The following is a 13,187-nucleotide window of genomic DNA, read 5'->3' on the forward strand; positions in this document are numbered from 1 at the left end:
AGTAATTTAAAGGCAGCATATTTATTAATTCTACCTCGGAATTTGGATACATGTTGCATGAATTTATAGATAGATATACCATACTTCAAGGGTCACGATGTGTTTGTGTTATATTTGGTAATGGATGATTAATCTTGTTCAGAAGTCTGACATACCAACATTTTCATAATGAAAATTTAAATCTCATCTTTGCAGGCTCCAGCCAACTTTGAAATAATATTAGAACAAATTTTTCTTCAGGCCATTTTTGATGATGTAGTTTTTTAAGCTCAGTTCTTATTTCATCTGATAAATTAAATGAAGATTTAAAATCTTAATTGGCTCTATAGAAAAATGTCCAGAAGATCTTTGTTGGACTGAATTATAAACAACCCACAAACAATAGCCTGCTGTTTATCATCAAGTCAGATCTTCAAGTCATATCTCATCATTGTAAATTCATAAGTAATTTATGTTAATTTATTCCATTAGAATAGCTTTATTTTTATCATACAAATCAATTCAATTATTTTATTAAAGCATATTTTAATTGAGGACTTACTCTTACACTTAGATAGACTCACCCTGTTATAGGTCTACCCTGTTATAGTCACATCTATATAGCTTCAGTCATATTTTTAACCAATTTCAGTTTATTTGACTGTATTCGTTAGTCATATCTTGAGCTTTAAAAATCTCTTTTATTTTTTTATTAAATAATCATAAGAATTGAAAGTTAACATGAATTTATATCTTGAAATATTATAAGATGAAAATTTTACACAGGTGTACCTTGACTGCAATGGCCCACTTTCTTGTTTCATAGTCAGCAATTTGATTGGATTGTACGCCAGCAAATATAACCAGTCAGAGCCTGCGATTTCATGCGTAACTATTTTTTACAATCTTTCTGTCAAGGGCTCAGATACAATCCAATCAAATTGCTGCATTCACAAACTGCATATACAAGAGAATGGGTCATTGCTGTCAAGGTATAAGGTGAAGGTGTAATACCTTGACCATTGTGAAGATGTTATTTTAGTAGTATATAGTAGTCTATGGATGTAATTCTAGTTTTATTTTGTGATAATCTCTTCATTATACCTCACAATAAGTTGCAATAATTATTATTATAAATTGTGGAGATATTAGTGCATGTAAGAATATGTATGGAATTTAAAATGTTACAGCTCTACCTAAAACATATTCAAGTCCATCAATGTAAGCTTGAAATTGAAATTCCATGACAATTTGTATTTCATCTTCATCTTCAGTTAGTCAGAATTACCCAGATATATTCAATAAACAAAACTTCAATCTGAATTATTTAGTTTCTCATATCTTTCAACCCTGTATAAATCCAATTATTCTTAATCTAAATTTGATATCAATATTCAGTTGCTAGTAAAAGGCGTGCCAATATTGGGGTTTCTGAATTTCCACTGTAGTCCTTATATACATTTATTTGTATTTGCAACCAAGTAAATGAGAAACATACAGCAAATAGTAGAACGCAAAATTTTTGGTCTAATTCTATACGAAAAACATCCCCTTCAAATTTTGCCAGGGAGCCACAGTAACTAAGTGGATTAGACCCAAGTTCAATCGGGTTTCCCTGTCAGTGATGCAGGTAACAGGGACTGACATGGAAAAAGCGTCAAGTCGTTCGAATGGGACAGTAAATTGAGGCCCTAAGTGCTGCAGGCTGTGCATGTTAAGGTCCTTTAACAGTTGGAAATTGAAAAAGAGTAGGCTAATTCCGCTGTCCTGGCAAAATTTCCCTCATTGCACCCTGCATGGCATTGCCCATCTTCATTATCCTACATGGTGCAGAAAAGTATGATGTAAAAAATTTTATTTTTTAAATTTTGCCAGGGCAACAGAACTACTTTTTTCTTTGTTCAACTGTTTATACACAGTCTGCAGCACTTAGGGCCTTAATTTATTATCACACCTGAAAAAATATACAACTTATACATTGGTTAAAAAATCTGAAGGTACTGTGTCAATCTATGCCAGAGTCAAATTGCATTAAAATAAGATCCAATATGTATTACAAAATATATTTTATTGTTAACTTGTACCAAAAATATTTATATCAAATAATTAAATTTCAAAATAATATTCCACTATATACCTTCCTCTATTAATACAGTTGAATTGAAGCCGAAAACCGAGGCTACAAAGTAGAGATTTTGGTATCCAAAAATTAAACAATAGCCTCTAATTTTTGCAAGGTTAAAGACAATCAAATTTACTTTTCATAAAGGATAGTAACATTTTGGACATAAATTGGGGTAGGTCTGCTTCACACAGAGGACATTTAATTAGTTACTTAGTAGATATATGGAAAACAAAGTAACAATCAACCCAAAATCATAAATATAAACAACTTAAAGTGACTGTGAGAGCTGATATCTAGGTTCTAATTTGAAAACTTATCTTGAATGAAGAGATTAAATCAAAAGTAGTGGTGATACAATTTTTTTAAAATCTGCGTCAAAGGTAGCTGTAGGCTATTGGATTTCATGAAATATTCATCAAGCCTCATCAAGCCAAATTTCTCTATTTGAGTAACATTAGCAACTATTGTTACGATAAAAATGAAAACACTCGTGTTCTACGGGTGAGCATGTTCCTTTAGCGATGGTAATAACATGTGGATAATATGTCTATAATATTGTCTGTTGCTGAAGGAAAATGACAGGAGAGAGAGATATTGACGTGTAGTTATTTTATGTTGAACTCTGGCCCTCACAGTCAATTTAATATTGAACATTTATCTCTTTATTTGTGACCTTGGCCAGTGCTTTACATATAAGTTTTTAGGAACTTCTTCACTCTTAACATTATTAATATAATATCATAAACTTCTATTATTTATTAGACATTGTGAAAGATATTTTATAATTTAAGTAGTTTCATAAGTATTAAAAAACATAGTAAGAAGAAAGTCTGCAAAAAGCAGTTAATATACCAAATATAAAAGAATATTGAGTATTTGAGATTATATAATAAAGCTGAAAATAACCAATTTAGCTAATAAATCCTTCAAACTATAATCTTACAATAATAGGAATGTATCTTGGATGTGAGTTTTTTTTTCTAAAATTTGCAGCAATTTCAAAAGCCATAAAAACAAAAATGTGTGGAAAAAGTCCTTTAAGGCTTCTGTTTGACTAATTTAAATGCCAGTCTACCTGTACTTAATATACACGACTATTCTATAATACCAGTGTAGTATTTTTAGTATAGTATATTTCTTGTTAAAAAAAACCATACAAAAGAATCACATAATGGAAGCCTGCAGATAATAAGCAGAATTACAAATGAAATATTGAAACAAAATATGAGACATGTTGTTACTCAGAGTTTCAAGCTATGCGTTCTTCAGCCCAACTGAACTATTTCAGCCTGCATCCCTACTGCAGTTGGACAAGTAGAACTTATTCTCATGTTTTCAATCTGATTATATGCATATCTGTATTTTTGATTTGTTTTATTTCTGCAGGTTATTACACTTGCAGAAAAATCACCAAAATACATCTTGAACAATCAGATTGAAGAAATACAATAATCTCAACAAGGTAGAGAAATAGAGACAGAAGTGTATACTATAAAACTGACTGAACAAAATATTTCACCATTGCTGCTTAAAGCTAAAGCTACTTCAGTATATATGAATGAGGAAGAGCCCCCACTCTAGGCACTTGATGTGGCATCAACAATATTAGACATAAATCTCAATTCTATTTCAATAATGGTTTCATAATATTCTTGAACCTGTTTCCAATAAATTGAAAACTTGGTTTCCTGTTATGCTGAGATAATGGTTCCATCACATGGTTCAATGTATTTGGTTTCTTCAATTTATTGGCCAGTTGATACCATTTTCCCATGTGATCTAGTTTCAGGTTAAGATGTGGTAGTTCAGTTAGGTCTGAAACTGTGACAGGTGTATCACCTTTAGGAGGAATGTATGCTATATCTGATGCTATCATTAAGGAATCCTGTAAATAAAAGGGAAATAATTGTCTAAAATTAGAGCTGGTTTTGGGGGAGATTTCATCAGTCTGACAGAAGCTGGTTTATATCTTTCAAAAATAGATAAGGCTGAAGATGAATTGAAATTGTAAGCCTCAGGAGTGAAAAGAATTCACCAGTTTAAAAGGGCCCTCTCATTTAAATGAAAATGTGCTGGCTGACATCTGCCGAATATATAATCAAATTGTACATGATTTAAACAATATTGGGACCCAAATTTCTCATAGACTAGAGCACATATCATGCCACCAACACGCTTTTCAGATAAACAATCCTCATCAGGAAAGCATTATTCAAAATAGATGGCAACTTTTCAAAAATGTGTGATAAAAGATAGTGATCACTAAATAGGTAGAAATTACCTGCCTGCAAAACTTTGCATTTTCTATGTAATGAAACCCCCAAGTTGCTGTTTTATTGTTTATGCTTATAGCTGATGAATACCGCACTGATTCCCTCCATGCTTAACAGTTAACCATTTAATGGGCTATATATATATCAGGGAAATTCATATGCCAGGCATAGTATTCGTGCCATCCTAGGACATCCTCATGGCTCAAGACAAATTATCAAAGAACAAAATATGAAACATACCTTTTGTAATATAAGTTCTGAATTCTTGAACTTGATTTCTTTGGTTATTGGTAGGCTCAGTCCTTTAGCACCAATATCTAAGTACACAACATTTGAAAATAACATAGGAGCAAGGCTATCATAATTACTGAAGATATTTTACATGTATGAAATCAATATGCTTACTTATTATAAGTTGTCAATTCTCAATATATTTATACCATCAATTTCTTACAAAATATAAAATATAAATCCAAAAAACATAACTAACTATGGGGACTTTCAGCATAGGTTGCAACTCTGACAAACTTGTGTTATGGAAAAATGTGTCCGTCAGTAATAATGGCAGGCCACTCATAGAAATAAATTCCAGCATTACCTGGGATTGGAAACCTAACAACATTTGAAAATAACATAGGAGCAAGGCTATCAGAATTACTTAATCAAAATGAATGAAATGAATTGTCTTTTTTGACATAATAATATCTATAGTTGGGTACACTGAGCTATCAATAGCTATAAATAATAACTGATGATAAAAATTCTGAAAATTGAGTACGCCTACACTCTCTATAATCCGACATATTTTCACTGTCTCAATGCATGTCAGATTACACAGAGTACACTGTACAATGAATGTGACCCAAAAGTATGAGCCCTAACATAACTAATAGATTTCAATGCAGAATTTGATAAATTCAAATGCATCTGAGATCTTTTCAAATATATCAGCATAATATCATAAAATCTTTTCTTTTTATCATAATTTAAGTCTCTTATCACATTCTCACTTCCATTTTTGCCTTTTTTCCCCGTATCAAATTAAAAAACTTACTGTTTAACTTTGGAATAACTACCAACTGTACACCAAATTTAATCAATGATTGAATAACTGGACCCTACAATAGATGACAAGATAGTCTATTCATATGTTTATAACAGTGAGGGGAACCATAGGAAGAAATACACAAGGAAATAGCGTTTGATATGATGAGAGTGCTCTTAAAATCTCAGTCACAAATTTATAATCAAACAATGTGCAAGTTAAAAGACACTTCATTTTCAATCTTGCCTTTAGTATTTTCAAAACCATCAATTAATGATGTATGTTGTAAGTCATTTACTGCAAGTTTTTCTTAAGAGCTCAAGATTGTGTAGGTTTTTAATGGTTTAGTTCAGCAGTAGTGGAGCTCAGTTAAACTGTGAGTCGGAATGCAATCTTCAAGGGTACAAAGTGCTGAATTTTCAACTGAAACCACTCAAAATATCAAAACAATATTCTGGAAAAACTTGTCCAATACGAGTCAGCCCTCAGTTCCTTCTACAAGAAAACTGTGCTATACACTATACACCTAGATAAGATTCAGTACTTACACTGACAACACCGACTGCTGATTTTAATACACCAATTATCAATCTACAAGGATAAAAATAATTTTAAAAGATATTTTACATGTATGAAATCAATATGCTTACTTATTATAAGTTGTCAATTCTCAATATATTTATAACCATCAATTTCTTACAGAAATATAAAATATAAATCCAAAAAACATAACTAACTATGGGGACTTTCAGCATAGGTTGCAACTCTGACAAACTTGTGTTATGGAAGAATGTGTCCCGTCAGTAATAATGGCAGGCCACTCATAGAAATAAATTCCAGCATTACCTGGGATTGGAAACTTCAGTATATAAAATCTCTCCTTTAAGTGATGCCTTTAAATCAATTCCTAATGTCTATAAATATGAAAATAGAATTAAAATATACTTTCGTATTGGCATACAGAATTAAAAAGTTTCTAAAAAATGACCACTATTCAAGACTATATTTACCGAGACAGTCAATCTACTAGAAACCCCTTGACTTTTGTATTGAACTCCTTCACACATGCATAATTTCTATCAATATGATACTTATATGTATGATTTTGTATAATATTTCCTCATTATTCCAGTTATTCCATGTTTGTCCAGGAAAGACTATTCATATTTCATATTTTGACCAACCAGAACAAAAGGTAGAAAATTCTTGTTATCTTCATAAAATATAAAACTCTCAAAGTTTGCAGGTTGATTTGGTTCTTGAATATATGCAATTAGTCTTCAAAAGTACTAGAAATGTATGAAAATTCCTTAAACTAGGAATTTCACTTTAAATTCTATACCTGTCTTGAATTTCAATGGTGAGATGTGAACACTATTACTGATTAGCTAAAAAATTTCTGTTTCTAAGACTAAGATATGATTGGCCAAACAGATGATGAACCTGTACATTCTCTTTCTGTCTTTGTTAATGAAATTGAATGTCATACCATATTAAGTTTTATAAGAAAGATATCTGGTGAAGACTGTTTCTTGGCATATAGATCAAGAACCCCAGAAGCATCCACTTGTATAGCTTGTGGTGAAATAACCATTTTAGGAGCACTGTTGGCAACCATATTTACTTGTACGACACAATTGGGATATTTCTCTCCAATCTGAAATGTACACATTATAATAATAAAAAATCTTCTCATCAAAAACTTAATTAATATGGTCCCCACTTCACAAAATATTTATCACATCACAAAAGTTAGAACTTTTCCGAGATCTTATCAATTCCAATGATCACACCAAGTTTCATCAGAATTGGTTGAAAACTGTAGCGTCAATCCTGCTCACAAATTATTTTTAACAAATTTCGACGCATTTTAACAAAGTCAAGGGCAATAACTCAAAAACCGTTCATCGAAAATGCGTTAAGTTACAACTTGTCTGAGATCTTATCAATTCCATTATTGTAACATTTTGTCATATTCATGTGGGCGTATAAAAATTACAGTAATTTAATAATACTTCATAGAAAATTGAAGATAATTGGTAAAATAGGTTTTAAATTATTTAGAACATTATTTCCTGTGATCTTTTTGTTGTATAACAAGTGGGAGGAGCTTAGCTGTGATCTAACTAGATTTCAATCCAAGTCAAAGCACGATTTACTCTGTAAATGTAAAGCACGATTTACTCTGTAAATGTATAGAGAGAATGGAGTGACTGGAGTTGTCTATATATACCTACCTGAGGGATTAGTTTACCAATACAGAACAGTCCAGAACATGTTGTATTTAATATAGATCTATTACCAGCTGGTAGCTTAAAATAAGATAATATTTCTCTGAATAAACAGTCTAAATTTGAAAAACACTCTGTAATTCACTTAATTCATTGAAATATTTACAACATTAATATATTTGTCAACAATCTCAATTTTATAATTTTATCATATAACTAACCTTTTTCTATCAAGATAGGACAATTTTTCATTTTCTTGGTATTGACCAGCAATATTAAACAATTTTCACATTGCCAATGGAAAATACTGGTTACAAAATGTTGTGCAGTATGCCATAAAATACCACATATCATTATCAAGTTTGTGCTCATAAACTACAGGACAATAAATCTAAAATAGGCTTCAAGTACGTTCCAATTCTAAACTTACATCTTTAGCTGTTAAGTTATATTTCAAATAACTGTTTTTATATGCTGTATAACCCATAGAGTTGGCCATATAGTCAGATAGCCATAGATATACCATCTTAGAGCTGCTTTTAATAGCTGGTATATCAGCTGGTTGAAATGGTATATCTTCTTTACCTCCTTTCCAATATATCTCACCCTATAAATCATAAATAAATCTATTAATCCAAATATCCCAGCATATAATTTGGTACTTATACCTATTACTCATATAGTTTTCATTTCATTAATTCATTTACATTAACTTGTTTGGTATCAAAGGTGCTCATTGAGTTTACTGTCCACTATATTAAGCATGTGTACTTTGGCAAGAGTACCTATTAAGTCAGAGCATACTTCCCCTTAAGAATATCAGCCAGTTCTTGACTATCTATTATGTTTTTCTCACCTTATGGAATGTTTGCATGTAGGAATTTGAAAAAGAGGGCGATGAAATCAAACTATAGTCCAGTAAAAATTTCTTGGCTAATTCCACATTAACTGAAATAGAAGATCAATCAATCAATATTTCCAATAAGTTTTAACATTAATTTCAATCCTTATTCTTTAGTGGTGTTTCTATAAACCATTAAATTCAGAGGTCTTATTAGGTCAAAAGTGCTGTTTAGGGGATTTTAAGGCTTTTCCTATGTAAAAGGATAAGAAACGTCAGTTTTTTCCCTAATCAACTTTTTTACATTCATTAACTTTTCAAACAAATAAACAAACCTGGAATTTTCTTCATTTCTTTTTCTCCATCAGTATTTACAGCATCAACAGCTTCTGAACACATCTACAATTAAAATAGACATGTGCTTGCAAGGCTTAGGATAATCTAGTCAGAGTCAGGCTATTGTACTATATTGGAAAACTACCCTTCCTTAAAAAAACTGTAGGAGATTCTGTATCTGAAACATCTGTTGGTTGCATTAGATAAGTTTGTGTCAATTATGCACACATCAGAGCAATAAGTATCATATCGTGGAATAGCTGGCAATACCCAGCACTAATACAATCAATATAAATATAGCCAATAGAGTTTCTTACCTTTGATTTTAAAATACCCTTCAATTTACGCTCAATAACACCAGAAAATATATTATAGATCCATGATGCTCCACCATGAAATTTAATATGGACACTACTGACATCACAACTACACCCGGACGCTGAGATCTTTGGTCTGCCATTTCCATCTTTACCTTTAACAATATGCAAAAATATATAACTTACCCATGAAAACAAATAAACCAAGCACTAACGATCCAAACTCGACATGCATATAAAATATAAGCGAAACATTAGTAGCAGCTTATGAACTTTTCACATCAGCCTACTATACTAACTTATTCTGTTAGTGTCATATCATAGATCCCTCATGATTATCGGTAATATATTTGAAACACATGCTGACATGTCAAGCTCCGTCAAATAGAGTAGAGTTTATAGACTATAGCATCTCTCATTATCAATATTTGTGAGTGTGCTTAGTCCAGGTATTGAGTTTTGAGCTCACTTAATTCATACAAACTTTAGTCAAGATATTGAAACAATAGCACAAACTGAACTCTTGTTAAACAACTTTTCTACCATTTATGCAATCAAACTATTTAAGCATCTTAAACTTGCCCTTCAGTCTTACTGAAAGCTAAATGGTTGTGATAAGAATTTCTACTAACCTATAGCCATAGTTAAAGAAAATGTAATTCCATTAACAGAGGCATCAAACCGACCATGATCAGACACTTTAAACCTGTAGTATAAAGATATAAATATAAAGATATATTAAGATCATAACAGTGGTAGATTCTGATAATTATGAAATAAGTATTTCAGTTTTAAAGGGACAAGAAAAGAGGACTAGTCTTTTTAACTTTCAAACGCGGATAATTCACACACATGGACCTAAAGGCTCAAACTCTTACTGATTGGCTTAGCTACAATATTCCCGTTTCAGAGACCAAGATATGATTGGTAATAAAAATGGTGCATTTATCCTTTAAAGTATAGAAAAGTGTCTCTTGCCTTTTTAAGCGCACTGAGCCTATTAAGATAATATTCTGATGTCTGATATCAAGAATGCATATTAATAAATAAATTTGCATTATACAACGGTCATAATTAGGCTTATCTGGATATAATGGATATAATTTTTGGCTTACTCTCTTTGAACATTGCCTATTACCTTTCAGACGTTCTTTGAAACAAAATGTAAGAAACATTTATAAGCTTCATTTTTAATTTCAAAGCTAAAAGTGTGAATACTAAAACAGCAAGTAAAGTTACCAATGATATGGAGACAATGAGGTGCCTCAATCTGTATTCTATTTTCATGTCAGCTTTTGAAAGTATCTTTATTTACATGTAGGTCTGTTTAATACTGTCTGCTCAGAATATTTCCCCAGTCAGCAAGTACTTGGGACTGAGACATTGAAATTCAAAATAATTTTGTCACTGTTTATAATGTGCACTGCCAGTTTAGCAAATTCTTGAGGTTCGAATTTTTTTTAGTTCTATACACACAAAAATATGGTATATGTACATACCATCCTTTTTTATATTGGTATTTCCAATTACCCTTCATAGAAATACCAGCTCCATTGACAGACCATTTTAAACCTGTACTAGGTACTACAGCAATATTACTGGCTGGCTTGGTAAAACTTGTTATCACCATGCTATAAGATAAACAGACATTCAGCAATTATATCATAACATCCTTTCTCAATTCAAGGTATAACAAATGATGAACATGTCAGAGCTTTCATAGGTAACTGATGTTCATCAGGAGACTCAAAAGTAAGCTCAGATTAGGAGGGCAGAATCTGCAAGCAACTGAAATTTCGGCGATAAGTGACATCTGAGAGAATCAGATTAATTGCTGAATTCATACAAACTCACAAGCTATTGAAAAATTACAATTGTAATGATGAGTCGTTATTTTAACATTCAAACGCAGATAATTCTGGCCACAAAGGCTCAAAATCCCGTTTCTTAGACTTAAGTATGATTGACCAAAATAATAGTGCACCAGTCCCTTTAACAAAGGGCAAATTCATGCACAAGGAAACTTTTAAATGATTGAAATGAATATCATATGTTTTTAAAACCATGGATATTTTATATCAGATAAGGAATATCATATTATTTCCTGGATTAGAGTTATTGTATTGTAAGTGAAATATTAACCTTAATCCTTGGTTTATATCTGAAGTACAACTTGGCTTTTATTCAAGTTTATTACTAATATAAACCTAATATATTAAGCCTATACATCATAAACAATTAAATGTTCTATATTGCCAACAAGTATATTAAACTTTTGCCATGAGAAGTTTTGGAGTTGGCTGGATGTCAACAACTCAACAATGACATGTAAAACTTAGCCTGCCGTAGATTTAGGTTTAAAGCTTGAGTTTTTGATACCCACATAGAATATTGCAGATTCTTCCAAAACTAAGCTTATAGCTAAGTAAATCCATATAATTTTCTAGGCAGATCTCTATAATTGTAACTAAAGCCAGTGGTTTTATAGAATCACTAACTGTTCAATATAAAAAAAATACGTACCTAGAAACAGTATATGAAACCCCCCCTGATTTTCCACTCTGATCAGGAATCTTCTGGCCATTGAGTTTTTTAGATAGGGCATTAATAGCTGAAGTACTAGCTAAAAGAAAAGATAATAAATTACAAAATACTTGATAGGGAAAATATCCTTATAGAGAAAATATTAAGATCTAAAGACCTATACATTGTACCTTTTTTTCAGGAATAGAAACAATTTTTTCAGGATGTGTAAGAAGCACTGTAGACCACTGTGATGTAGGCCTATGTAGATCTACTTGTCTCAATATTCAACCATCAAAAAGTAAAAAGAGCAGGCCTATATATCATTAACTATGCAAATGTTTCAAATCAAGACATTAGGAAGAAAATTGATTTGTAATTTGACAAAACCAACAATTTCTTTAACTTTTTATTCCAGATATCCCCCATACTGTAAAAAAGGCTTAACAACTTAATTTAGGCATAGCTTAATTACATTGCATTAATCTTTTTTATCTGCTAGGCCTAGGCCTACTCTATACTTACCATTCTACCAACTTCAAAACTTAATTTAGGCACAGGTCAGGCTTACATTAAGTTACATAGCATCAATCACTTTTATCTATTTTTTATACTTACCATACTTCAAACCTTTATCTGTTATTCTGGCTTGGAATCCTGGTTTTACTGACAAGATATCATCAAACTGTAGTGTTATAACAAATATAACAGACCACAACATCAGGAACTTTTGACACCCCTTCATCTTCAACGTCTAAAAGTTAACTATCAATTAAAGCAAAAAAAAAACTTGTAATTATCTGAGCAAATTAAAAAGTTTTTTGAATTTTTTTCCTAATTTTTTCAGGAGAATTGGAATATCAGCTTCAAAATGGTACTGATAGTCCTAGAATGTCTCTGCGTTGATAAAATATAATCTTTTGTAAGTTTACATTGAAAAGAAACACATTTCTCTCCTAGATATTTTAACCCAAAAAGATCATAAATTTTTGCTGAAAATTTTCCTCTGTAAAAAAGAAATTTTGAAGGCATTCTGAGACTAACAGTACTAGTTTGAGGCTCCTATTACAATTCTCATAAAACAAAAAAATAAATCAAAAAACTTTTTACTTTGCTCAGACAATAGTTTCTTATTTCTTCTTTTAAACCCTACTTGGCTAAAACTAAACTATAATGATGTTAAATGTAGTTATCCAGTCTGATAGCGCTTTAATATTTCCTCAACAACGAGGAAGAAAATTCTAAACGTTAAGTAAATATTTCCAAGAAATTTGTAATTACCTAAATCGAACTTTCAATTTAAACTTTCCAGATAAGTTTTGTGTAGTGTAGGGCTTCCTCAACCGAAAATCCGGTCACGTGGGCTTTGACAGCTACGCTGCTTATCTTATGTGTGACAATCAAGGCTTGTTGTTATTCTCTGCACCAATAGAATGGCGCTACATTTAGTCTTGATTGCCATGACTAATACAGTCGCCTCTGAATACAGATTTTTCTACGAAAATAGACTCAAACTT

General features: G+C 31.4%; 1 protein-coding gene across 1 annotated transcript; it reads right to left on the bottom strand.

Annotated features, from left to right (window-relative positions):
* Nucleotides 1-2,028: 2,028 nt before the first annotated feature.
* On the bottom strand, nt 2,029-12,851 carry LOTGIDRAFT_231708 (hypothetical protein). Its single transcript, XM_009054151.1, has 16 exons — nt 12,781-12,851; nt 12,289-12,435; nt 11,671-11,770; nt 10,647-10,778; nt 9,780-9,853; nt 9,148-9,302; nt 8,830-8,893; nt 8,510-8,601; nt 8,084-8,260; nt 7,660-7,734; nt 6,912-7,079; nt 6,269-6,336; nt 5,971-6,013; nt 5,432-5,495; nt 4,618-4,694; nt 2,029-3,989 (listed from the first exon to the last, which is right to left on the bottom strand). The coding sequence occupies exons 2-16, from the start codon at nt 12,413-12,415 to the stop codon at nt 3,729-3,731; spliced, it is 1,677 nt and encodes a 558-aa protein (XP_009052399.1). The 5' UTR covers nt 12,416-12,435; nt 12,781-12,851; the 3' UTR covers nt 2,029-3,728.
* Between the last annotated feature and the right edge of the window lie 336 nt (nt 12,852-13,187).

The sequence above is a fragment of the Lottia gigantea genome (assembly GCF_000327385.1).
Source record: "Lottia gigantea unplaced genomic scaffold LOTGIsca_21, whole genome shotgun sequence".
NCBI classification, from domain to species: domain Eukaryota; kingdom Metazoa; phylum Mollusca; class Gastropoda; family Lottiidae; genus Lottia; species Lottia gigantea.